This window comes from Salmo trutta, chromosome 1, assembly GCF_901001165.1.
Source record: "Salmo trutta chromosome 1, fSalTru1.1, whole genome shotgun sequence".
Lineage (NCBI taxonomy): Eukaryota > Metazoa > Chordata > Actinopteri > Salmoniformes > Salmonidae > Salmo > Salmo trutta.
Window position 1 is genome coordinate 14,847,946 of NC_042957.1, and position 25,726 is coordinate 14,873,671.

General features: G+C 43.3%; 3 protein-coding genes across 4 annotated transcripts in view; all 3 read right to left on the minus strand.

The window, feature by feature from the left end:
* Nucleotides 1–7,920, minus strand: part of LOC115168369 (serine/threonine-protein phosphatase 2A 56 kDa regulatory subunit gamma isoform) — a 42,057-nt gene extending 34,137 nt beyond the window's left edge. Inside the window, exons 1-3 of one of the 2 annotated variants that reach the window (XM_029723689.1) lie at nt 7,790–7,920; nt 7,293–7,340; nt 5,704–5,866 (exon numbers count right to left, since the gene is read on the minus strand). In XM_029723689.1, the coding sequence (XP_029579549.1) occupies nt 5,704–5,866; nt 7,293–7,340; nt 7,790–7,816 (238 nt within the window). In that variant the 5' untranslated portion in view covers nt 7,817–7,920. Of the gene's footprint in view, nt 1–5,703; nt 5,870–7,292; nt 7,341–7,789 lie in introns of both variants that reach the window. The other variant, XM_029723603.1, reaches the window with a different exon arrangement.
* A 4,264-nt stretch (nt 7,921–12,184) lies between these two features.
* Nucleotides 12,185–19,671, minus strand: LOC115168508 (heat shock protein HSP 90-alpha-like). Its single transcript, XM_029723901.1, has 11 exons — nt 19,477–19,671; nt 17,081–17,230; nt 16,418–16,787; nt 16,099–16,232; nt 15,390–15,734; nt 15,027–15,192; nt 14,730–14,920; nt 13,793–13,940; nt 13,434–13,702; nt 12,910–13,243; nt 12,185–12,673 (listed from the first exon to the last, which is right to left on the minus strand). Exons 2-11 carry the CDS (start codon nt 17,228–17,230, stop codon nt 12,564–12,566), a joined length of 2,217 nt encoding a protein of 738 aa, XP_029579761.1. The 5' UTR covers nt 19,477–19,671; the 3' UTR covers nt 12,185–12,563.
* A 480-nt stretch (nt 19,672–20,151) lies between these two features.
* On the minus strand, nt 20,152–25,515 carry LOC115168577 (heat shock protein HSP 90-alpha 1). Its single transcript, XM_029724018.1, has 11 exons — nt 25,301–25,515; nt 23,873–24,022; nt 23,301–23,667; nt 23,001–23,134; nt 22,517–22,825; nt 22,234–22,399; nt 21,927–22,117; nt 21,664–21,811; nt 21,276–21,544; nt 20,824–21,157; nt 20,152–20,585 (listed from the first exon to the last, which is right to left on the minus strand). The coding sequence occupies exons 2-11, from the start codon at nt 24,020–24,022 to the stop codon at nt 20,476–20,478; spliced, it is 2,178 nt and encodes a 725-aa protein (XP_029579878.1). The 5' UTR covers nt 25,301–25,515; the 3' UTR covers nt 20,152–20,475.
* Nucleotides 25,516–25,726: the final 211 nt, after the last annotated feature.

Below are 25,726 nucleotides of genomic sequence, written 5' to 3' on the forward strand. Positions count from 1 at the left end.
ATTCCATGGCACATGGTTTATGAATTGACACTCAAAACGACATAGGATTCAAAACTTCTAATTTTTCAATTTAAAATTATACAATATATTATATACACACACACACACCTCAAAAAAATAAAGGGAACACTTAAACAACACAATGTAACTCCAAGTCAATCACACTTCTGTGAAATCAAACTGTCCACTTAGGAAGCAACACTGATTGATAAATTTCACATGCTGTTATGCAAATGGAATAGACAACAGGTGGAAATTAAAGGAAATTAGCAAGACACCCCCAATAAAAGGAGTGGTTCTGCAGGTGGTGACCACAGACCACTTCTCAGATCCTATGCTTCCAGACTCCATGAGGGTGGTATGAGGGCCCGACGTCCACAGGTGGGGGTTGTGCTTACAGCCCAACACCGTGCAGGACGTTTGGCATTTGCCAGAGAACACCAAGATGGCCAAATTCACCACTGGCGCCCTGTGCTCTTCACAGATGAAAGCAGGTTCACACTGAGCACGTGACAGACGTGACAGAGTCTGGAGACGCCGTGGAGAACGTTCTGCTGCCTGCAACATCCTCCAGCATGACCGGTTTGGTGGTGGGTCAGTCATGGTGTGGGGTGGCATTTCTTTGGGGGGCCGCACAGCCCTCCGTGTGCTCGCCAGAGGTAGCCTGACTGCCATTAGGTACCGAGATGAGATCCTCAGACCCCTTGTGATACCATATGCCTGTGCGGTTTGCCTTGGGTTCCTCCTAATGCAAGACAATGCTAGACCTCATGTGGCTGGAGTGTGTCAGAAGTTCCTGCAAGAGGAAGGCATTGATGCTATGGACTGGACCGCCCGTTCCCCAGACCTGAATCCAATTGAGCACATCTGGGACATCATGTCTCGCTCCATCCACCAACGCCACGTTGCACCACAGACTGTCCAGGAGTTGGCGGATGCTTTAGTCCAGGTCTGGGAGGAGATCCCTCAGGAGACCATCCGCCACCTCATCAGGAGCATGCCCAGGCGTTGTAGGGAGGTCATACAGGCACGTGGAGGCCACACACACTACTGAGCCTCATTTTGACTTGTTTTAAGGACATTACATCAAAGTTGGATCAGCCTGTAGTGTGGTTTTCCACTTTAATTTTGAGTGTGACTCCAAATCCAGACCTCCATGGGTTGATAAATTGGATTTCCATTGATTATTTTTGTGTGATTTTGTTGTCAGCACATTCAACTATGTAAAGAAAAAAGTATTTAATAAGATTATTTCATTCATTCAGATCTAGGATGTGTTATTTTAGTGTTCCCTTTATTTTTTTGAGCAGTATATATATATATATATATATATATATATAAATAAATATAAATAAAATCTTCCCAGCTCTGATGGTTTTGCTGCGAAGAGGCAGTGTCATTAGATCATTATTTCAGCAAAATGTTTCTTTAATTTACAATCTGTAGAAGCTATGAGAATAGATTGGTTCAGTACTTTTGTGAAGCATCACCGCACAGTTGAAAAATATCTGGCAAATAGAAATCCAAAATGGATGGTGTTAAGAGATAGATGGGAGGGGTTGAATGGAGTTGAAGGGTGGGACCAATAACAAGATAACTAATGTAAAACATACAGGGTCTGTAAAATGTATATAGGTTCAGAAACTTTGTGAAATAGCACAGTTACAAATAGAAATCAAACTGGATGGACATCAGAAATAGAGGAAGGCTAGGACTAAAAAACAAAATAACTATTGTAAAATAGATAGTGTCTGTAAAATGTGTCTGTATAAACTGAAAGTAGAAGCCTAAGTGTTATTGTTTATTAGTTTACTCCAATTGGGGGAGGGGTATAATAAAAGGTATATATATATATTTTTTTTTAAATGAATAGATATATTTACCAAAAAATACAGGGGATTGGAAATGATGCAGACAATTACATTGATGGAAGCAACAATCTGCAATATTAAAGCTGATCCACCACCTAAAATAAATAAAAAATACAATAGAAAAAAAACAATAGCAAGACTATACACAGGGGGGTACCGGTACAGAGTCAATGTGCGGGGGCACAGGTTAGTTGAGGTACTATGTACATGTAGGTAGAGTTATTAAAGTGACTATGCATAGATAAGAGTAGCAGCGGTGTAAAAGAGGGGGGGGGGGGGGGGGGGGGGACAAAGCAAATAGTCTGGGTAGCCATTTGATTAGCTGTTCAGGAGTCTTAGGGGTAGAAGCTGTTTAGAAGCCTCTTGGACCTAGACTTGGCGCTCCAGTACCGCTTGCCGTGCGGTAGTAGAGAGAACAGTCTATGACTAGGGTGGTTGGAGTCCTTGACCATTTTTAGGGCCTTCCTCTGACACCACCTGGTGTAGAGGTCCTGGATGGCAGGCAGCTTAGCCCCAGTGATGTACTGGGCCGTACACACTACCCTCTGTAGTGCCTTGCGGTCGGAGGCCGAGCAGTTGCCATACCAGGCAGTAATGCAACCAGTCAGGATGCTCTCGATGGTGCAGCTGTAGAACCTTTGGAGGACCTGAGAACCCATGCCAAATCTTTTCAGTCTCCAGAGGGGGAATAGGTTTTGTTGTGCCCTCGTCTTCAGCGCTCGGGGAACAGTGGGTTAACTGCCTTGCTCAGGGGCAGAACGACAAATTTTAGCCTTGTCAGCTCAGGTATTCGATCCAGCAACATTTTGGTTACTGGCCCAACGCTCTAACCACTAGGCTACCTGCCACCCATTGGTTCAAAGTCAAGTTGTTGGCCGAGTCTACAAGTAGAAACGGCAGGTTTGTCGCTACCGGCTCGGCACGCACACATATAGTTAATTTGTCAGATGCTCATATCACACCACACTGCCATAAGACTTGATACCAATGTAGGGTGAAAGGGGGCCACAAAATGTTGAACTGCTATAAAGAAATGGTATAGTGAAGTATTTTGAAAATACAAATTACAGCTTTGAAAAGTATCTGTTACAAAATACACTGGAGTGTAGTTCAATACATCATACAAAATACTCAGAAGTCATTAAAATACATGCAACAGAAACACCGCCCATTTATGTGTGTTCTTGTTCTTCTATCCTCGTGGGGACCTGAAATACCCAAAAGTCCCCACAAGGATATTAAAACAAGAAATTCTCCCTTGTTGGGACATTTCCCATGTCCACACAAGGACAAAGACTATTTTAAGCTTAGGGGTTAGGTTAGGGTTTGGCGTTAGAAGTTAACGTTAGGTAAAATGGGATTTTGAATGGAAATACATGTTAGGTCCCCACAAGGATAAAAAAAAAAAAAGTGTGTGAGATAAAGAGCTGTTTCTGGCCTGCTTAGTCATGGGGCATTCTCCTGTCTGAAGAGCTGTTGTTCTTCTGATACAGACTGCACGCACTCACTCATTGGTTATCCTCCAAACTCTCATTTGGCACAGGCCACCGGGCTCCAGCCATTTCTAAAAACTCTCCCGCTAGCCTCTACAGTTGTGCAGAATAACTGGATTGAACTTGTGACGCGTCAGGCTACTCTGGCTATAACAACAAGGTCTGTTTTGTAGCGATTTCAAAGAGGAGTGTCAATGGAAGTAATTGAAGACTTGTTTTATGAGTCTGCTGACACTTCAACCCCACGTTCTATTGCCCTCAAGCTACTACTGAAGCCATATGTCATCCAGCCAATGACTTGAGTTCACAGTCACACAGAGTGAAGTTCCTCCGCTCAAACAACAGTTCCCAACAGAGAACGAGAGAAACTGTATCCCTCCCAAGACAGCTCCTCTGTCACGGGATCTCAAACAAAAACACCAGCTGCTGTTCGTTCCTTTCTTCACCACCTTTTGGCAAACCCTTGCAGTGGTGGGAGAACTGAGAGCTGAGTGGGGGGTTAACGAAAAACAGACATTCGTCTGAAACACTGATGTTGCTTTTCCACCAAAGTAGCAAGTTGCTCATGCTTACAGCTTTTTTTAGGCATTACCACCACGTGAGCCGGATGCAGACTGCTTATTCCACTCAGCAATAAAGTGAGGTGGTATCAGGCTGCATCTTCCCCTGCCTGGTCAGTCTGCTGTCCTACTAAAGCTCTGTGGAACACAAAATAAACAACCCCTAAAGTTCATTGTAGCTCTCGGAAATCAGCTCTTCAGCTACACAGAACTAACTCTCCAAAAGCAGCACTCTTCATGTGGCCCAGGTGTCCATGTGGCCCAGGTGTCCATCAAAGCAGCACTCTTCAAGTGGCCCAGGTGTCCAGAGCCAGCCCGTTGGTAAAGCTCTATGTAGCGGTCTAGTCTGCAGTAGTTCAGCCATTCAAAAAGCAGCAGCACTTAAAGCTCGGTGTAGCCTGACTGCTGCCGACAAATAAAGTGAGTGGTGGTCCTGTCCTAATGGGCAGCCAGAGGAGAATGTGTGGAATGAAAGCAGGCCTTGCTAGGTGCCTGACTGCCCATTAGGACAGGACCACTGATGACACCCACAAGGTCATGGTCCATGGGACAATATCTGCAGAACAACCTTATCAAAAGCCCTCGTTGGGCCCATGGATGTGACCAGCTGTTATCACGACTCGGAGCTTATCGAACTCGTAAAGAACACAGTAACGCAAGAGAAAGGAAACAAAGGTATTACATGATCAGAGATAAGTCCTTTGTGTCTGCCTGAATGTAAGCGGTCTGACAGAAGACACAGGGAAGAGTGAGAGGTGTACAGGACACTATCACTGCTGAAGCAGTTGGCTTGCGTGGTTACTCTAGAAAGAGTTGAATGTATAGACAGAAACTAAAGCAGCTCTCCACTTTGCCCCAGCTCTTAAACACCAAATGTTCCATGTTATTTCAGACCCTGCATCTAGGCCTAAGTACTGCACGGGTGCTATCCTTTTCATGTGGTGTAGCATAGCTTATGTACTTATGAAATCTGCTGGATGTGCGTACTGCGCACATTCCACATCTATAATAGTTTGCCATGGAGAGCCAACTGCATGCCAGTCACTCACAGTAGTAACATTATAACACTGCATTGGATTTGAATGCGCCAGTGCTGATATTGTCCATGAGAAACGCAGGGGAGCGTAGGTGGTTTGTAATGTAGCTCCCTGCCAGCCACCCACTTATCTGGCAACCAGCAGCATCCTGAAACAAGGACCTGGCAGCATCAAAGCCTTATCTCTGGATTACCCCCTAAATATAGACACTTGGGTTAAATCCAGCGCAAAGTCAGAGCCCTTTACGTCCACTGTTTGTTTCCACGTCTTGAGCAATGCTGTCGGAGGTACATTTTATAGCATGGCAGAGCAGTGGGGAGGTACAGAGACTTGCACAGAGAGTGAGTGATGGTGACGTTGCTGTGATTTACATCAGATAAGAATGCGAGAGTGCTTTTGGAGATGGCAGGCAGCTATGCTAAAGCTTACCAGGGCTAAACCTAGAGGATAAGCCAGAGCCGGGGGTAATGGGACAGGGGTAAAGGGACAGGGGCCAGCACATACATCAGTTGGGAGGGCTGAGAAACCAAACCTTACCAAGCCAATACAGGATTCAGACCATCGCCTAGATAGCTAGATTTACTTTCACTTATGGAGTGAACAGAGACAAAATATGTCTTTGAATAGGCTGAGTTAGGGTTAGCCTAGACTAGGAGTGGTTTACTGTGCAGTCATACCTTTGAAGGCATGAGACAAGAGAGAGGGCTAGGTTAGGAATATGCTAGATTAGGTCCAATCGTACCTTTGAAGGCAGGCAGCTTCTGTAGCTCTCTGTTGTTGCTGAGGCTAAAGCGGGACGAGCTCTGCCTCTTGTCCTTCTTGACCGGCGTCTGGGAACCCGGCTGCTTGCCCTTCAGCAGCTGAGTGGCAGGAGGGACGCTGTTACTGCCTTTCCTATTGGAACCCTGCTGTGTGGAGGGGGGGCATGGATCAGAGCATGCACACAGGTTTGTTTATTAGACACCAAACAAAAAAACAATGAAACGGAGGGACTATTCATTTTTATGTAATTTCAAAAGGTTTTCCCCTACTGAACACAACGCAGTGTAGAGTTGTCCCGGTCCCCCCTCGATTAGATATGAAATCTGGTAAATGTGGGCAATTTCTCATAGTCTTGTCCCACCTGCCTGCTGGGATCCATTAATCACCACACATACACCTGACAAGGCTGTCTCTCAGAAGGGGGATTTGTCAAATTCACTCAACTAAATGTTGCCTTTCACACTTCAAGACAGGTGTTTAGGGTTTTAGGCCTTCTTAGTGAGCCGCCGGCCTGCCGACTGCCTAGTAATGGGAAGAATAAAGCTGCTGGAACCCATGACAGGCCTGGATTACTGACCCATGACACAACAGAAGGTCTTCTCTTCCCCTGATTAATTTACCCAATGTGTTAGCTTCATAACTGTATACCTTCATATACTGTATTAGCTTCATACTGCAGTTGGTCAGGCCCTTGGGTAAGAAAGTGGTGTGGTTCACACATCCAAAAAACACAGGAGACAGATAGGAAATAAGTCTAGCTACATGTAACCAAAGAGGCAGACATGTCTGTTCAGAAACAAGCAGAATAAATATCAACCAACTTCTCTGCTTGCATCTAGCGCCCTGTTTAACCCTGCTCAAACAATGAGAAGGTCGTGCCAGCTCAGGCCATTGGCGCTTAAACAAAGGGTATTACTAAGCCTGAACCAGCCTGTATAATATGACTCCCATGGTTTCATTGTCATCATCCCACTGACGTCAAAAGCTTAGAACCCCAGTGGCCACAAGCATCCCAGAGGAGAGCGGAGCCTGGCTGTATGCAGAGAGGGGTTGGATTGGTTGTGGGAGTAATAGTGATTTCAATTTGACACAACGTTGGCACATTAGCAGATCGGCTGCATGGCTGATGACACACAGTACAGAAAGATAACCCCGGATTACACCCCCAGAGAGAGAGAGAGAGAGAGAGAGAGAGAGAGAGAGAGGAGGGCTTAATCACTGACTGGTGTATGTTCCTGTGGATTCATGGCCATATCTACATCTTCAGTACATCTGATTTTAACTGACATAGCTAGCCATCTTAAGTGGTCTCAGATCACAATGGTAGTAGCTAATGTTATGCAAACATTATTTATATTCTGACTAAGTAAATGGATAGTAACTACCATGTTTTTGAAACGGACAACTAGTCTCTCTACATGTGAATCAGGTTCATATCCGCTGCTTGGGTAGAACAAAATGGCATTGAAATGTTTGCATTCAATACCATATATATAGTTTTTGGTGCTGTAGTAGCTATCTTGCACATTCATAGACGGGTTCTCAAGAGCTAGCGAAGTGTTTAGTTACCTCATGGTCGTTTTCATGACCTCCAGTTTTGACAACTTTTCCCGACTCCTGTAAAGAAAACATATTTTAGACATGCCTTATTCACCAGTCAACTAACTAATGTGTAGGGACAGGGGGCAAGTTGACTAATGTCAAATGCTAGCACTACTTCATGTTTACCTTCCCAAGCAAAGCTAATGTTTTTGACAGTTTTGTTGAAGTTGAACAAGTTATTTAGTAACTTTAAGAAGTTAACTTTAATTGTAGCAAACGTTAGCTATGCGTTTTCATGTCCCTCAAATCGTACTGTACTTTTTGTTACAAATAATCTGATTAGCTACACGCAACTAGCCAGCTAACGGTAGCTATCCAAGTTAGCATAGCTAGCTAACATTAGCTAGTCATAATGGGACATTGCAAATGTCGATGGCCGCCTGTTCGTAGTTTAAAACATCAAACTAGTTGTTGTACACTCCACTACTCGTATCGGCGGTTTTGCAAGCCAACTCCCAACTTACCTTCTCTTTTTTCGCTTTATTCGGCATTGCAAAAATTTAGCCGCCCTCGTTCCCTCTCTGACGCTCTCCAGAAGCTAAAGCCTAACAACGTTTAGCAGTTCTTCTTCTTTGGTATCATGCGTTCGCACAATTTGTTTGTGCATGCCGCCACCTACTGTGCGGTAGTGTGTGGTCGATCATGTTATATTTTGTGATACAAAAATAAAAATATGTCACCACCAATTAATTAACCCTACACCTATGTAACCTACCACTATTTAATAAAAATCACCCCCACATTCCACTACTTCGCCCCTTACTGATCCTATACCAGGCTGACGGCCTGGGAGGGTGAGACTCTTTCGTTCAAAACCTTATAAATCTTCTGCAGTAAAATCTCTACACCCAGTGGCGATTTTAGCATGTAAATCTTGGTGGGACGAAAAAATGTAATAATGTGTTATGCATGCCAGCAAAGCAACTACACAACACTAAACAATACATGCATTGCACTATAACGGTGACAAACTTTGCCCACAAACTGTTAGGGACTACATATAGCTGTCCCAACAGCAGAGCTTTCTTTTAAGCCCCATGGAGTAAATCCTTGCTATCAGAGGAGCCTTGCCTGGCAGCCAAACGGTTCAGTCAGACTCATTTACTGCTTTTTAAAATAACATAGCTGATATGGCTGACTTGCTTAAACAAATGTGGTTTCTACTGACAATTGAGATGTACAAACTATGGCATAAGGGAACTATGAGCGGATAAGAGGCAATCCGTAATTTCAATTAAGACAATAATGAGCGAGCTAAAACAGACATAGTCGATATAACTTCTTATTCATCTATGAGGTTTAACGGCTAGACTGGAGTACAACGCCCTAATACTTTACTTGAAAAATAAAAATGTACTAAATAAATACCCTACCATCTAACACTATACTCTATAATCTCAGAATTATATAAAATAAAATGAACACCCCCCGACTCCACTAATTAAATGTATTTATTCCTACCTCATACCATCACCCTGAACGGATGAGACATCACCACTTTACACATCCTGTAACTCTTCTGCTGTCAAGTCTCTCACACCCAGATACCTCTCTGCAGCTGCCACCACAACCTCAATTTTCTGAGACTTCCGATCCATCCATGCAGTACAAATAATAACCATTGTTATAAATGCTAAAAATCCAATCTTACTGAAACTTATTTCACTTTTTGGCCTATCCCTCTGTACTGGTATATCTCTACTACTCTCACCACTCCTCCCCCTTAACCCATCTTCCTCTACTTTATTCACTGCCTCAGCATATGACAACTTCTGCACTACTCTAACCGTGGAAACCTCAACCTGCCTCTCTCGCACAGGACATTTCTGATTCCCAGCTCAATGGGCACCCCTACAATTAACACATTCCACTACTTTCCGCAATACTACACATTCCTTTGTCTCATGCCCTTCTGCACATTTCTCACACCTTGGACCCTCCCTCCTACACACTGCTGCCACATGCCCATAAGCTTGACACCTGTAACGTCTTAACGTAATCGGCACATACGCTCGTACAGGATAACTTATATATCCTAACTTCACTTTGTCAGGCAAAGACTCAACTTCAAAACTCAAAAGAACAGACAATGACTCTTCTGTTTCCCCACTCTCGCCACCCTGTCTGCGTCGCATCAAACGACGAGCATCACATACACCGGGAATCTTTGCCCTCAGCTGATCAACTTTTATATCTACTGCTACCCCAGTTATCACTCCTTTCATTGGTTCCATTTTCGCGAGAACGAAACAATTCACTTTTCTTGCCCCCATTAGTTTTACTTCGAACGCATTCTTCCTCTGCCCAACAGAAACACAAACAATTATCACTAGACCACTTCTAGTTACCCTCACCGATTTCACATGACCCAACTCTTTTCACCCACCGTGAAACCACAAATGGATCAGCCAAAAGGCAGGAGTCCACTTTTTCCATAAGCTTCACTCCTACTGTCACAGACTCTTCTTCATCATGATCCTCGGTGCATACCTCGGTCTCCGATGACTTTACCGCACCTACCACCTCCAAAAATGTCACTCCCACTGGGCATGAATCATCCTTTGCATGATCATCGGGGCATGGCTCGGACTCGGAGGGCTTCACCACACCTGCCACCACAGGTCATTCATCTTCACTCTCATCAGGTTACATTTCTGAGCCATCAGAGACAACAGAATACAGTTTGTACTTGGCCATTCTTCATCAACACATATCTTCATGCTGCACTCAGCTCTTCTCCTTCTTCGCTGCCATTTCCATGGCGTTCTGTTCACCATGCACCACTGTACTGCTTGCAGAACATTCACTGATGGCCTTTCTCCAATACCCAACTTCTGTAATTCACTAGTCTGTCTGTCTCTGGCCTCTCCATGCTCCCAAAATGTGGGCTACTCTGCCCATCGAACTTCGTGTCTCACAACTTGTCTGGATGAAGCATCGGAACATTTTCGCCTATCCTCGCCGATATATTAGGCTGTTAACTGTCAGGTGACTTCAACGTCTCTTTTTAACAGACAGTGCCCGAGAGTGCATGGGAGCACCAACCCATTGGCACCCGCCCTGCTGGCAAGACACGTTACAACTGCAGCTGGTTGACATCAGTCAAGTTGGATGGGTGTCTATCTGGCTCCTACTCCAACATGGCAGGTAGATAGCAGTTTTCATTTTGTATGGTTGTAACTTTTTATTTTATTTTCAACTGCTGGAGACATGTAGCAAATAGTATGTAGCTGGTACTAGTATTGCAGTTTCTCATCATGTTTAATATGCCAACTATCTCTGTTAGTCTGTTTGGGACAGCGTAGTAGACGCAGATGCCATGAAAGTGCATAATGTTGTGTTGCATATTTATTCTGATTATGGAGTTCTTCTCCTTCCATTCGTGGTGTCTATTCATATGCTATGAAACTATGTAATTGTTATCGTAGACAATGATTGTAATGAAAAGTATTTGTCAACACAGTAGGGGAGAGTGGGGTAAGTTGAGCCAAACGGGTAAGTTGAGACACCCACAAAATGTATAATTAATAATTTGACCAAATATTTAGGAAGAGGTCATTTCATGGAATGTGTGGAGGAAGAAACATGGAAAAAGAGTTAAGAAATTTCACCAAGTCAAATTAATTTGTCTTACAAGTGTCATGAAACCTCTAAACCAAAGTAGATAATTTTAAGATTGTTCTTTTCCTCAGTTGGGTTATTAGTTTCAATATGAGGTTTTAAATCTAGCATGAAAGTGCATCCTTGTAGCTTTGTGGGCTAATATAGTCAAAATGTTTGCCTTGGGGTAAATTGAGCCAATGGCCTTGGGGTAAGTGGAGAAAATGGGTAAGCTAATGGCAAGTTGAGCAAATTGAAAAGTTTTTTTCCCAGGCATAATTCAAGGCATTATCACTTGGGATATGAGTTAACAGGGCCTGCCCCATGTTTAAAATGTTAAAAAAAAAGTAAAGTGTAAGGTGTTAAGCCTGTGTTAAAATATGTTTAAAATGATTAAGACAAAAAAGCACTTGTGATTGTGTTGAATTGAGTTAGGGAAATAAAGATAAAAGATTTTAAAAAGAGTGGTAATATTTAATTCAGTACAGAAATGTGTAGGTGGCCTAACTTATGCTGTACCGTGGCTCAACTCACTCCAGTCCTGGGATAAGTTGTGCCAGGAGACCATTTTTTTGGGACAAGCTATGGTTTTCAAAACTAATGTTAAAATGAATTCTGATCATTTCCAGGGATACACAACATTCTGAGATATGTAGACATCTTTGTTAGAAATAATACTTGTTATGGCCTCCTGAGTGGTGCAGTGGTCTAAGGCACTGCAATGCAGTGCTATCTGTGCCACTAGAAATTCTGGGTTTGAGTCCAGGCTCTGAGATCCATGGGGCGGCGCACAATTGGCCCAGTGTCATCCGGGTTAGGGGAGTTTGGCCGGCAGGGTTGTCCTTGTCCCATTGCTCACTAGCGACTCTGGTCGCCAGGTGCAGTGTTTCCTCCAACACATTGATGCAGCTGGATTTTGGGTTAAGTGGGCATTGTGTCAAGAAGCTGTGCGGCTTGGTTGGGTTGTGTTTCAGAGGATACACAGCTCGACCTTCATCTCGCCGTACGGGAGTTGCAACGATGAGACAAGACTTAACTACCAATTGGATACCATGAAATAGTGGAGAAATAGTGGTAAAAGTAAGAAATAACTCGTTTCCCTTGATGGCAGGATGCTGAATGTAATTGTTTATCAACTTACCATACTGACAGAAGAAGCTGTAAACCATTATAAATTTGGAGTATTTGTACAGTATCCAACTAAACGTCTAGAAAAGCTAATTTTATTCGACAACAAATAGCAAAATGAAGCAATGCAATTAATTGGTTAACGTGGTAAACTTTATTATTTTTTGGGTCCCCAACATTTGAAGTTAGTATCAATTCGAGAAGATATTTACAGTCAAGTCATACAGTCACACAAAAGAACATTGGAATGTCAATAAATACAAAAATGCTTGATATAATTCAAGATACAAAAAAAAAAAAAGTGTCAACAAGCTCTTGTATTTCATCAAAAGAATGTAATGTTTAGGGGAATTAATCTGAACTGCATGTGGGCAAAGCGGGTCAAGGGATTTTGGATCAAGTAGGAGGGAAAGGGGGGGGCTTATGAACAAACAAATTCATCCTGTCAACACTACTAGCGACAAAGCTAACTGCCATAGTTACAGTAACACAGCAGCTGAGCAAGCTGGTCTAGTCGACCTCCTCCATCCTGGATGTGTCCTCGTCTCCCTCCAGTGGAGGCATGTCCTCGACGGGGGCTGAAGTTGGCTCCTCAGGGGTCTGCTCATCCTCGTCAATACCTGGACAGGGGAGGAATGAGTCACGGTCAGTTACTGAAGCTTTAACAAGGTTCTCTCTCATATCTAGGCATCTAGGCCTCTTAATGTTAAGTATACTGGAGGGCTAGATGGAGACAATATGACCTTATTGATTACACCAACATGGGGTTCTTCAGATCAGAAAACACAAAAGGACTACAGGCAAAGGGGCTACAATTGATCACAAACATCGTCCTTGTTTGAGCAAATCAACTCACCCAGGCCTAGCTTAATCATCCGGTAGATTCGGTTGGAGTGTGTCTGAGGGTCATCCAAGGTGAACCCAGAGGACAGCAGAGCCGTCTCAAACAGCAGAATGACCAGGTCCTTCACAGACTTATCATTCTTATCAGCCTCTGCCTTCTTCCTCAGGGTCTCCACGATTGGGTGGTCTGGGTTGATCTCCAGGTGCTTCTTGGCAGCCATGTAGCCCATGGTAGAGTTGTCCCTTAGGGCCTGGGCCTTCATGATCCTCTCCATGTTGGCCGTCCAGCCGTAGGTGCTGGTCACAATGCAGCAGGGGGAGGAGACCAGGCGGTTGGACACTGTCACCTGGGGGGGGGGGGGGGGATATAGGATAGGTTGGTTATTAGGAAGATGATCAGAACAGCTGAGCTTGTAAATAAAGTGGGGTTTATTGGTGACATTGAGGTAAAGTGAAGCCTCCTGACATTTGCCTTATCATAAAGGACCTCTTCAGCAACATGATATCTGTAAGCAGTGTTTGATTAAGCGTCCTCACCTTCTCAACTTTCTTCTCCAGGATGTCCTTCATGATCTTGCAGAGGTTCTCAAACTGAGACTTCTGCTCTTCCTGTCTCTTCTTCATGTCCTCATCCTCAGGCAGCTCCAGACCCTCCTTGGTCACAGAGACCAGGTTCTTGCCATCGTACTCCTTCAGCTGCTGGACACAGTACTCATCAATGGGCTCAATCATGTAGATCACCTCCAGGCCGGCCTTGCGAAGGCGCTCCACGAACGCAGAGTTGGCCACCTGGTCTTTGGTCTCGCCTGGAACAAGTAAAGCAACTTGAGCAAACAGGTTCTTACCATCTGACAACCTATGAACTGGGCTGTACAGTGAGGAGTGTGTTTCCTCACCAGTGATGTAGTAGATGTGTTTCTGGGTGTCCTTCATGCGTGTGACGTAGTCCTTCAGGGAAACCATCTCGTCCCCTGAGGCTGAGGTGTAGTAGCGCAGCATGTCTGACAGCCTCTTACGGTTCTGAGAGTCCTCATGGATACCCAACTGGGAAAGAAAACACAGGAGATCTCAGTTAAACAACAAGTCAACCAGAAAGTATCTTGATGCGTTACACGACCCTACAATTTCCAGGAAGTATCCCAAAGTTCTGACAAATATGATATCTAGAAGGGGCTTGTTTGTTGCCTTGTGTCAGTGAGGTAAACGTCCTTTAAGATTAGAGACAGATTTCACATAATTTCAGAGGACATGAAAGGTGTGCCCCCTGCAGATTGTTTTAACTTGGAATCCAAGGCCTACCTTAAGATGTATGCAATAACTGTAACAATATGCCATAGAGGCTGACCCTAGTCATGCAAACCCACTTCAGCAAGATAGAAGATGGCGCTAAGGAACACTCTGAGCGACAGGGCCCTAAGCAGCTTATATCAGGTTTAGAGGAGACAAGATGGCGAGGGGATCAGACAGGTGGCGACCAGTTAAAGGTTAGTGGAACATTCTACAGCTACACCTTTCAGAATGTTCCCCAAGGATTCTTCAAAGAACAGGTTATATGACATAGGATGTGGAAGACAATCTAGGTGGATACTATTATACCACTAGATACAAGGTGACTGTCACAACCTAGGTTTAGTTCAGGCTGACCTTGAAGGTAATGTTACAATGATAGCTGATGTGTGGTGAGCATGTTGGCACAAAATGGTTGCTGTGTACCACCCATGTGGTGGGTGCTGCTGTTACACATCAATTGTCAGAAAACTAGTGAAAAGCTCTGTATAAATAATACAAACCATTATTCCTATGTTTACATTGTCACATTAGTATGAAACTGACCTTGATGTTCTTGGAGAACTGCTCGTAGTACTTCTTGTAGTTATCTCTGTCCTCTGAGAGTTCTGTGAAAAGCTCTATACACTTCTTGACCAGGTTCTTGCGGATCACCTTGAGGATCTTGCTCTGCTGCAACATCTCTCTGGAGATGTTCAGGGGGAGATCCTCAGAGTCCACCACACCCTTGATGAAGTCTGGAGAGAACGACAGAGACAATACAGGTCAGATGAGATTATATCTGTGTTAATCATTCACAGACCTGCTGTATGGGATCATCTACTTCAGTTCTATCTGACTTACTGAGGTACTCAGGGATCAGATCGTCACAGTTGTCCATGATGAAGACCCTCCTGACGTACAGCTTGATGTTGTTCTTCTTCTTCTTGTTCTCAAAGAGGTCAAAGGGTGCGCGGCGAGGCACAAAGAGCAATGCACGGAACTCCAGCTGGCCCTCCACTGAGAAATGCTGTGGAAGAAAACAGAAGGTCAACAACTAACTAAAAAAACATCTTCATGTACATGTATGCCATTATTAAATTAGCTCAAGCATTATTAACTGACCAATACTGGTACTACCTATGACTTTACAAATCAGAATGAAACTTTGTAAATAAACAGTGTGGAAACTTATTCTGTTGGCCAATATAAATAGAATATCCTCACCTTGACAGCCAGGTGTTCCTCCCAGTCATTGGTCAGGCTCTTGTAGAACTCTCCGTACTCCTCGTTGGTGATGTCATCAGGGTTACGAGTCCAAAGGGGCTTGGTCTTGTTCAGCTCCTCCTGGTCAATGTACTTCTCCTTGATCTTCTTCGTCTTCTTCTTCTTCTTCTTCTTGTCCCCACATGCTCCATCGTGGCCATGATCATGGTCATCCTCCTCGTCCGAGCCTACGTCCTCGATATCAGGTTTGTCCTCCTCTCCTTCCCCATCCTTCTTCTCCTTCTCCTCCTCCTCCTCCTCCTCCGCCTCATCATCGCTCACTTCCTTGTCGCGCTCCTTCTCCACCTGAACAGAGAGGATCATGGGAATGTTAGGGGACACATTCATAGAGTTGATGTACAGTAAGTAATTTTTAGAGGGTAGTTGGCCGAAATATTTCATTCACTGTGCCTGTTTCACATTCGATATAAAAATGCAAAAAGTAAAAAAAGGTAAAGATATCAGCATCAATTTATCATCCAATCAGTTACTTGTCCAATCTGAAATCTCTTCCCACCCCCTCCCTTGACACCTCTTTTATGCAAATCTGAAAGGTTCCTTGAGATGTACTTCCAACAATTTAGTAATCAGTCAGTGGAGTTTCCACTACATCTAGGGGTTGATTTCACACTGGTTACAATTTAATCCACTCACGCCTACTAGTTCTTACAAAGAGTGTGATGGGGTATCCGATGAACTGGGAGTGCTTCTTCACGATTTCTTTGACCCGTTTCTCCTCACAATATTCTGTCTGGTCATCCTTCAGGTACAGAATCACCTTGGTGCCACGACCAATAGACTCAGCTATAGGAGAGAGACATGGGAGTCAAGTCAGCGTTTAGAACAGACAATACCAGGAAAACAGTCTAACTGTAGGCCTACATTATATATTGTAACTGTAGGCCTGCACATATTTTCAGTTCACACCAATTCATATCATAACAGAGTTAAGTGGTACAGTTCACTGTAAAACTAGAATCTGTTTTTACCTGACGTGTCGACTTTGACGGTGAAGGATCCCCCAGCAGAGGATTCCCAGATGTACTGCTCATCATCGTTGTGCTTGGTGATGACAGTCACCCTCTCAGCCACCAGGTAGGCGGAGTAGAAACCCACACCGAACTGCCCGATCATTGAGATGTCAGCTCCAGCCTGCAGGGCCTCCATGAAGGCCTTGGTGCCAGACTTGGCGATGGTTCCAAGGTTGTTGATCAGGTCAGCCTTGGTCATGCCGATGCCGGTGTCAACCAAGGTCAGGGTGCGCTCCTCCTTGTTGGGAATGACCTCGATCTTCAGGTCTTTGCCAGAGTCCATCTTGGTCGGGTCTGTCAGGCTCTCATAGCGGATTTTGTCCAGAGCCTAGTAGTCAAATGAAAATAAATAGGTCTAAATAAATCTGAATTTTGATTTCACACTGACCTCAGCACGAGATTAACAAAACGCTTAATTATATGTAAATGTATCCTGCAGGCTACGTCAATATTTTATTGTGTGTAATAAAATATGAATCAAAACAATCTAAAGATACTTCAAATATTAATTGTGGCACGATAAACTAGCAATTTAAGTAAAATGCCTGTGTATTTTATGAATAGTCAAATAATACTAAACTACCAAGAAGTCTAAGCGCCTGTGGTGTCTGAAGTACTCACATCTGAGGAGTTGGAGATGAGCTCCCTGAGGAAGATCTCTTTGTTGGAGTAGAATGTGTTGATGATCAGGGACATCAGCTGGGCGATCTCAGCCTGGAAGGCAAAGGTCTCTGCCTCCTCCTCCATCGGAGCGTCATGGGCTTCCGGCATCTGTGGACACAACAGACACACACTCTGAGAAGGAGACAACACAACACACCAGATAGTCTTCTGATGGGTTGCGTCACTCCTTGGACCTTCAGTGCAGCCGAAGTTGTGCAATCTGACGTCACCGTCAAAAACACATTTTTCAACTCCATCTCAAATTAACCACTGTGTATCAGTATGGTCATGACAGTCCAGACAGCTCCATCAGGTCAACGGCAGTCAGTGGCTAGTAGGGATGTCACAATACTAGTTCTCAAAACCATAAGACAAGGCTGGACCTGACATTTGAGCTTCAGACTTAAAAGGTGCAATGCAGTCATTTTAATGTCAATATCAAATAATTAAGTACCTTACTGAGATTTTTTGACCATTTAATTGAAAACAGCAACAAAAACAGCTTCTTAGCAAAGAGCTATTTCCTCAAGCAAGAATTGTGCTAGGACTGTCTGGGAGTGGTCTGAGTGGGAAACTGAAAACTAGCCATTATTGGCAGAGGTTTGGAAGCATCTTTCTTATTGGCCTATTAAAAGGTGTACTTTGTAGAAGTCACTGAACCATTTCCTGGTTGCAAAAATAGAAATAGTTTAGTTAATTTTAGTTCATGTGACAAAACAACCAAGTACAGTGTAGAGAATCATTGTACAATCTAAACTGCTGTGAAATCTATTTTCTATAACAATTTTATGGTGTTTGAAGCTGGTTTACAAAACCAAAAGTAAGATGCAAAAATTAAACTTAAGGGAAGCATAACAATAGCGCACATAGAACAGATCTACCGCTTCTTAGACTTGCTTTCAATGAGAATGCAGATCTATAACTCACATTTTTATGTGCATTTGGTCAGGTCGCCCAAAAAGTTACATATTGCATCTTTGACTAAATTTACCACCTGGCGATGTCACCAGGCAGGCCAAAACTCCATCCCACCAAAACAGGCTGAAATGTCAGGCGGTCTTTTCAAACCGCTCTTACACTAAAAGGGAATTATCATAATTTTCAAAATGTCACAGTATTATTCCAACCTCGGTGTGGAAATATATATAAAACACAGGAAATCATGTTTTTGGCCTTTAATGTGCGCACTGGGCCTTTAATGTGCGCACTGGGCCTTTAATGTGCGCACTAGCTCGTGCACCTGTATGGAGTTCCTGTAAGGGATTTATAGCTAAAAACAGACAGATGGTGTGTAACACTGTCCTCTCTGTTCCTCACAGCTGCAAAGACTTCATGACTGTAATCCACCAATTGCAAACCATCAGCAGAGAATACACAGGTCCTTGCCACATTTTAGGCATTTAGCAGATGCTCTTATCCAGAGTGATTTACAGTTAGTGCATTCATCTAAAGATAGCAAGGTGAGACTACCACATATCAGTCATAAATATAATCCCCCCCCTCCAAAAAAGTATGAATACTTTTCCAAATGTTTTCTCAAAATGTAGTAAGGATATTTTTTACATTTTATATAGTTTATTTCAGAGAGCAAAGTATTCAACAAAATAAACTGAAATTACATCAATGGATAATGATCTACTCTGAACAGGCGCACTATAATAGAATATTCTACATTCCACATTGCTGGTAGGCTATGTAAGTACCAGCTATAATGACGATGCGCTAATAAACAACAGTTTTTAGAGAGACGGATATATTTAAACAAAAATATGAATTCGTCAAATCTCAGTGTAATCTGACCGAAAGCACGTGGCTTGAAGTAACAGAGGACAAACATGCTCCACCTGCCGGTTCGTCCGGTAAATAACATGATTCTAGAACCTACCAGCGCATAATCCGTTTCTATCTATCAGATCGCAATCTCCTCCCCGCGACTGTGTACTCTAACGAGTTATGTTTATATTTATGAATTTCCTACTTGAAGAAATATTATCCAAATCGTGATGAATAGTTATTGTTTAGTAAAGTGAATTTAAATCCTTTTCAGAAAATGATATTCAAAGTGTGACAGACAGTCAAGATCCATGACGGGATATACTGCAGGTTTTATAGGTCAGCTTCATAATATAATGAATGCAAACGTATGGATGGTGTGCTATGCTGAAATCATGTAAGGAAATTAGGAAAAGTACAAATGGAATTCATTGCAACAAAATAATGTTTTAGGTGGATTATTCTGATGGCAAATAAATAAAATATCTATATATTTTGTTAATAGACTGGACTACCACTGACTGTATGAATTGGAGAGTGACACTCATCTTACTGTTGGAAAATGTTATTTCATTTCTTACCTTAACTGTGGATGGAAATATCCCTGTACTCTTCTTCAGAAGTTGGTCCCTGACCAAACACAACCCAGCCAGCTAACGGCAAATATGGGGAGAGGAGGACAACTGGCAAGGTTTTATACCAGCTGAGCGTCTTCGAGAAATCCTCAGCTTCTAGAACCGTCTGGACTCTTCCTAAACTGTGCTTCTACAGTGTGTAGGATGAGTGTGTGCACTGAGAGGAGCGATGGAATGTCAATCAAACGCTTGAACTCTGTCCACGCCCCTCTTGCGTTCAAATCTGTGAAGGCGTGTTTATGGGCGTGGCGATATCAGGGTTATTTTTTTATTTTTTTTTAATCAGGGTTCATACCTTCATATAAACCAACAGTCATTGGTACGGTACATACCAATATAGTGTCCCTGTGTTGAATTTCCACGACAATAACATGGCATATTCATCATCATGATAACTCAAAAGAATTCACAAGAAAACAAGATCTGAAATACTGTCATTACAGGGAGCACTTAAGAGAGGGTAAGGTGATTGCAAAAATATGAATGAAGATGCAAAATAAATAGTCCATTCATCCATCTCTGAGATATTAAATTGTGTTGAATTATACACATGCCTGACATCACAATAATCCAGACTATTTAAAAAAGAGGATTCATCAACCAGAAAGAAACAATGTAAGATATGTTTCTAAATACATCTTTATTATAAATCTTGTCGTTTTTCATAGAAAATAGCTCACAGTTACAAAAAGACAAGTCAAATCCCCGTTGACTTGACATTAAATAGCCTATTATTAAAGTACAGTTGAATAGGGTTGAAAGCAGCCAATATACTATATGATTATGGTATTTATTAATTATGATTGATTAAATACAATACTTTCACCACAGCTTGACAGTCATGGAAAATGTAAATTGGAAAGTCTATTTGGGACAAACAAAAAAATTACTTACAAAATAAAGACTTAAAAGGGAGAAATAAAATGATGTACTTCTGTAATATCTTTAGTCAACTTCCTCCATTCTAGAGGTGTCATCATCTCCCTCCAGGACAGGCATGTCATCCTCACTGGGCTGGAGAATGTCCTCCACTGCTGAGTCATCATCATCGATGCCTGTGGATGGGAAGAAATAGCCCACATTTGAAAACCATCTTCAATTGGTGTACTAACTGCTATTCAGACAGCCAAAGTGTGGGAAAAGCAAAAGCCATATTCCTTACCATTGTACTACCATGATATTTCTGTCAGTTACTTGGTGTTTGCAGCCCTGTCTGTATATTGCTCTAAGAGGAGACTTTGAACCCCATCAACCAAGACAAACGTTGAGGGCGAATAAGCTTGATCAACTCACCCAGGCCAAGCTTGATCATCCTGTAGATGCGATTTGCGTGGGTCTGAGGGTCGTCCAGTGTGAATCCAGAAGACATCAGAGCAGTCTCGAACAGCAAGATGACCAGATCCTTCACGGCTTTGTCGTTCTTGTCGGCCTCAGCTTTCTCTCTCAGGGTCTCGACAATAGGGTGGGTTGGGTTGATCTCCAGGTGCTTTTTGGCTGTCATGTAGCCCATGGTGGAGTTGTCTCTGAGAGCTTGAGATTTCATGATCCTCTCCATGTTGGCCGTCCAGCCGTAGTTGCTGGTCACAATGCAGCAGGGGGAGGAGACCAGGCGGTTGGACACTGAAACCTGTCAATATTGAAAACAGATTATTAGTAGTCATAGGGACGGTTGTTGTAAGTGTTCTGATATTAAAAGGTGAAGACACTTTGCAGAGGGATTAGGTTCAGGTAAATTGTGCTTGTACCTTCTCAATTTTCTTGTCCAGGATGTCCTTCATGATCTTGCAGAGGTTCTCAAATTTAGAATTCAGCTCCTCCTGTTTTTTTTTCTCATCCTCATCCTCAGGCAGCTCCAGACCCTCCTTGGTCACAGAGACCAGGTTCTTGCCATCGTACTCCTTCAGCTGCTGGACACAGTACTCATCAATGGGCTCAATCATGTAGATCACTTCCAGGCCGGCCTTGCGGAGGCGCTCCACAAAGGAAGAGTTGGCGACCTGTTCCTTGGTCTCACCTAGAAGAGGATACACAGTTATTAACAGTTGGATTGCCCTGTTTCTTTCTCAAGTTTTCAATGTAACATTGATTTAACAAAGGAAAAAGAATGGAGAGAAAAAATGTAGGGCAGCTCACCAGTAATGTAGTAGATGTGTTTCTGGGTGTCCTTCATGCGGGAAACGTAGTCCTTCAGGGAAACCATTTCATCACCGGAGTTGGAGGTGTAGTAGCGCAGCATGTCTGACAGTTTCTTGCGGTTCTGAGAGTCCTCATGGATTCCCAGCTAAAAGGCACACAACGATGGAAGATGTTAAAGCTCCCTCAAAAAGAGAAGGAGAAGTTTGGGAGAAAATCGGTGGTACCTTGGAAAAGCCATTTCAAAGGGAGGAAGACCGTACCTTGATGTTCTTGGAGAACTGCTCATAGAACTTCTTGTAGTTATCTCTGTCCTCTGAGAGTTCTGTGAAAAGCTCTATACACTTCTTGACCAAGTTCTTGCGGATCACCTTGAGGATCTTGCTCTGCTGCAGCATCTCTCTGGAGATGTTCAGGGGGAGATCCTCAGAGTCCACCACACCCTTGATGAAGTCTGGAGAGGACGACCCAGACAATTGGTCAGACATCTTACTTACAGTTTTACTTGAAGTCCTGATTGAGTGAGGTGCTCAGGAGGTATTCATGAAAGGTTCAAGAAACAGTACTCACTGAGATACTCTGGCATCAGCTCGTCACAGTTGTCCATGATGAAGACCCTGCGCACATACAGCTTGATGTTGTTCTTCTTCTTCTTGTTCTCAAAGAGGTCGAAGGAAGCCCTCCTGGGCACAAAGAGCAGAGCGCGGAACTCCAGCTGGCCCTCCACTGAGAAGTGCTGTGGGAATAAAAAGATAAACATTGACTCATACAGTCCTAATAATATATTAATTCATAGGTTGGATCAAGATAAACCCATAAGGCTTGAGTTTTCGGGTTGCTATCATAGACTCACCTTGATAGCCAGGTGGTCCTCCCAGTCGTTGGTCAGACTCTTGTAGAACTCTCCGTACTCCTCATTGGTGATGTCATCAGGGTTACGGGTCCAGATAGGCTTGGTCTTGTTCAGCTCCTCGGCGTCGATGTACTTCTCCTTGACCTTCTTCTTCCTCTTGTTCTTGCTGTCCTTGGTGTCCTCGTCCTCATCAGAGCCGACGTCCTCGATCTTGGGCTTGTCTTTGTCCTCAGCTGCAGCATCTTTATCAGCCTCCTCATCATTTTCTCCCTCCTCAAGGTCCACCTCCTTCTCTCTAGACTTCTCCACCTTGATGAAAATGTTCATGTTATTAAAACGTTTTAAGGATTTGCCTACTATAGGGAGCAATGTTTGGGTCCACTATTATCGCCAGGTTACTTTCCTAGTTTATACAGTATATTTCAGTTAATCTCCCCAATATTTTGTTACGCCTAAAGAAATATAGAGCTCTATTAGAACTTACATAGAGTGTGATGGGGTAGCCAATGAACTGGGAGTGCTTCTTCACAACCTCCTTGACGCGCTTCTCCTCACAGTATTCAAACTGGTCCTCCTTCATGTGCAGGATCACTTTGGTGCCACGGCCAATGGACTCACCTTCAGATCGGACAAATCAGACTCACACATTGGATCTAGGCTTACTACCTTTAGAATGACATTGTTGCACAGCAGATTCAACTTATGCAGGAAGAGGGTTTATACTGTTTTATTGGAGAAATGTGTTTGTAGTAGCATATTAATCAATACTGTTGAAAAGGCTTACCAGTGTCAACTTTGACAGTGAAGGAGCCACCAGCTGCAGACTCCCAGATGTACTGCTCATCATCGTTGTGCTTGGTGATGACAGTCACCCTCTCAGCCACCAGGTAGGCAGAGTAGAAACCCACACCGAACTGCCCGATCATAGAGATGTCAGCTCCAGCCTGCAGGGCCTCCATGAAGGCCTTGGTGCCAGACTTGGCGATGGTTCCAAGGTTGTTTATCAGGTCGGCCTTGGTCATGCCGATGCCGGTGTCAACCAAGGTCAGGGTGCGAGTGCGCAGGTCAGGGGTGACCTCGATCTTTAGGTCCTTGCAGGAATCCAATTTGGTGGGGTCTGTCAAGCTCTCGTATCTGATCTTGTCCAAAGCCTGTCAGAACATGAAAAAAAGAGGTCACAATGGTAAAAAGAAGTCTCTTGGTTGATAGCTTGAGCTAATTTAACAAGGTGGTTAGCATGCTAACTTTGAGCTATAACTTGTTTTCTATATTGGCTCAGAGTGCAGTGTATGAGTGGTTGGTCACTAAGGTAAAATGTTACATGGGACAATTCAGCATTATGATTAATCTACTCACATCTGAGGAGTTGGAGATGAGCTCCCTGAGGAAGATCTCTTTGTTGGAGTAGAATGTGTTGATGATCAGGGACATCAGCTGGGCGATCTCAGCCTGGAAGGCAAAGGTCTCCACTTCCTCCTCCATGGTGTGGCTGGCTATCTCTGGCATCTGGAGAAACAAAACGGCAGACATTGAAAGATCTTTAATTGTACTTTTATTATCCTAAGAATGGCTGAATATCCTTGTATTAAGGCTATTCAGAAGACATGCTTTTTAAAAGCACTTTAGGCTTTTCACTGCATTTTGCAATAAGTCTTGCTTCAGTAAAATTGAAGAAAATAAAACTTATAGTAGCTTACAAATAGTCATTGCAGGAAATGTTGCCTTTTTAAAGCTTTTTAACATCCAGAGACACCTGATTTTTTTCTAGAAAGCCTCAAGTCTAGTCAGCCACATGGCAATGAGGGATAGAAGTGCTGAAGAAGAAAGGCAGCTGTTACAGCCCTCCATCAGAGGCTCCTGTTGCACAGGCCCCATCTGTCAATCAAGGCCTCTGCCATTTGAAAAGAGGGTGGAGTTTACAGAATCTTCACACCCCCTTGCCAACAGCTGTAGTGGTGCCATGTGAATGTGACTAAGATGATGTAAGACTTTTGTCTTGAATAGAGAAATGTTGAGTTTTATTATGTCTTCAGCATGGAATTGTCCTCTCTAGTATAGGGTTTTGTGTGTTATTTAATTTCAGCAAAACTATTATAGTTGCTCTTAAAAGTCCTGATTGTTTTAAAGCACTGATATACTGAGAAGTATTCATCAAATGCCATTAACACTCTTCCCCATTGAAGACACTTTTTCCTAAAGCAGCATCTTATCCATAAAAATGATCAAGGCTTCATAAAACGACTTTTTCCAGATCAATGCATCTATGAATCCATCATTGCCCTTGGCTTCAAACGGACTATATTAATCATATAGGTTCTGGTCTAAGACACTTTGAGGTCTGATAATTGTATTCTTTAATAACTTGTTATAGGTAACTTGATTGCAACTGTTCTCTGTGCCGACTGCCAAGCCTCTCTTCTCTTCCTTCTCTTCAGCTGCCATGTCTCTCTCTCCCTCTAACCAGGGTCATATTCCATGTGCTCATCTCCTGGCATGCTCACACAAAGGGTTCTACCAGACCCAGGAAAACTGTCTGTTAAATTCTCCCCACTGATTTAATGCAATTTCAGATTAATACAGTTCAATTCTTCCCCAATATACATTATTCCTTATAGAGTACCAACATACTAGGCTGCTTGTTTCCTGCTGGTGTTTCACCTTTATAATATTACGGTAATGCATAATGTATTTCCAGAATATTTTCTATTGACCTTGCTTACACTCCTGAGTTGCAAGTAGCTATTCATTTGGTTTGCCTTTCTTCTATCTCCCTCTCCCTCTTACCTTGACTAGATAAGAATGTGCTCCTGTGCTTCACTTGCGTTTTCTGATCGCTGTAGATTGAATCCCAGAGCGTCTCTGCTGTTCCTTTGCAGATTAATCTAGTATTTAAATCTCTGTATCTCTATGGATTCAGGTGAATGTCCTCTCACTCGCTGTATCTGAGGACCCCTGGGCCTACTCCTGTCTTTTTATACAAGGGGCGCTTTCTCGAAGCTCCCATTCAGAAGCTTCCAGAAGGAATGCCCAGTCCCACTACAGTATAGAGTAAGAGAGGGGGGGGGGGCTAAAGAAAGGACCAGTAGGGTGGGGGTGATAGTGAGAGCTGTGAGGGGTCCGTCGCAGTAAACCGCATGTGTCCTTATAGGGCAGCACAGTCACAAGGGGTGTCTGTCACTCAGGGGCCAGAGGCGTCCTGATAGCGTGTGT

Bases quoted from the DNA above. Each gene is read 5' to 3' on its own strand.
- LOC115168508 (XM_029723901.1), bottom strand. From the start codon at position 17,230: ATGCCGGAAGCCCATGACGCTCCGATGGAGGAGGAGGCAGAGACCTTT. The intron at 15,735-16,098 runs GTAAGAACTAGT...CTCTCTGTTCAG, and splicing joins GATACCCCATCACACTCTTT to GTGGAGAAGGAGCGCGACAA. The intron at 13,244-13,433 runs GTGAGGACGCTT...CCCCCCCCCCAG, and splicing joins TGGAGAAGAAAGTTGAGAAG to GTGACAGTGTCCAACCGCCT.
- LOC115168577 (XM_029724018.1), bottom strand. From the start codon at position 24,022: ATGCCAGAGATAGCCAGCCACACCATGGAGGAGGAAGTGGAGACCTTT. The intron at 23,668-23,872 runs GTGAGTAGATTA...ATGTTCTGACAG, and splicing joins TCATCTCCAACTCCTCAGAT to GCTTTGGACAAGATCAGATA. The intron at 22,118-22,233 runs GTGAGTACTGTT...CGTCCTCTCCAG, and splicing joins GCTGATGCCAGAGTATCTCA to ACTTCATCAAGGGTGTGGTG.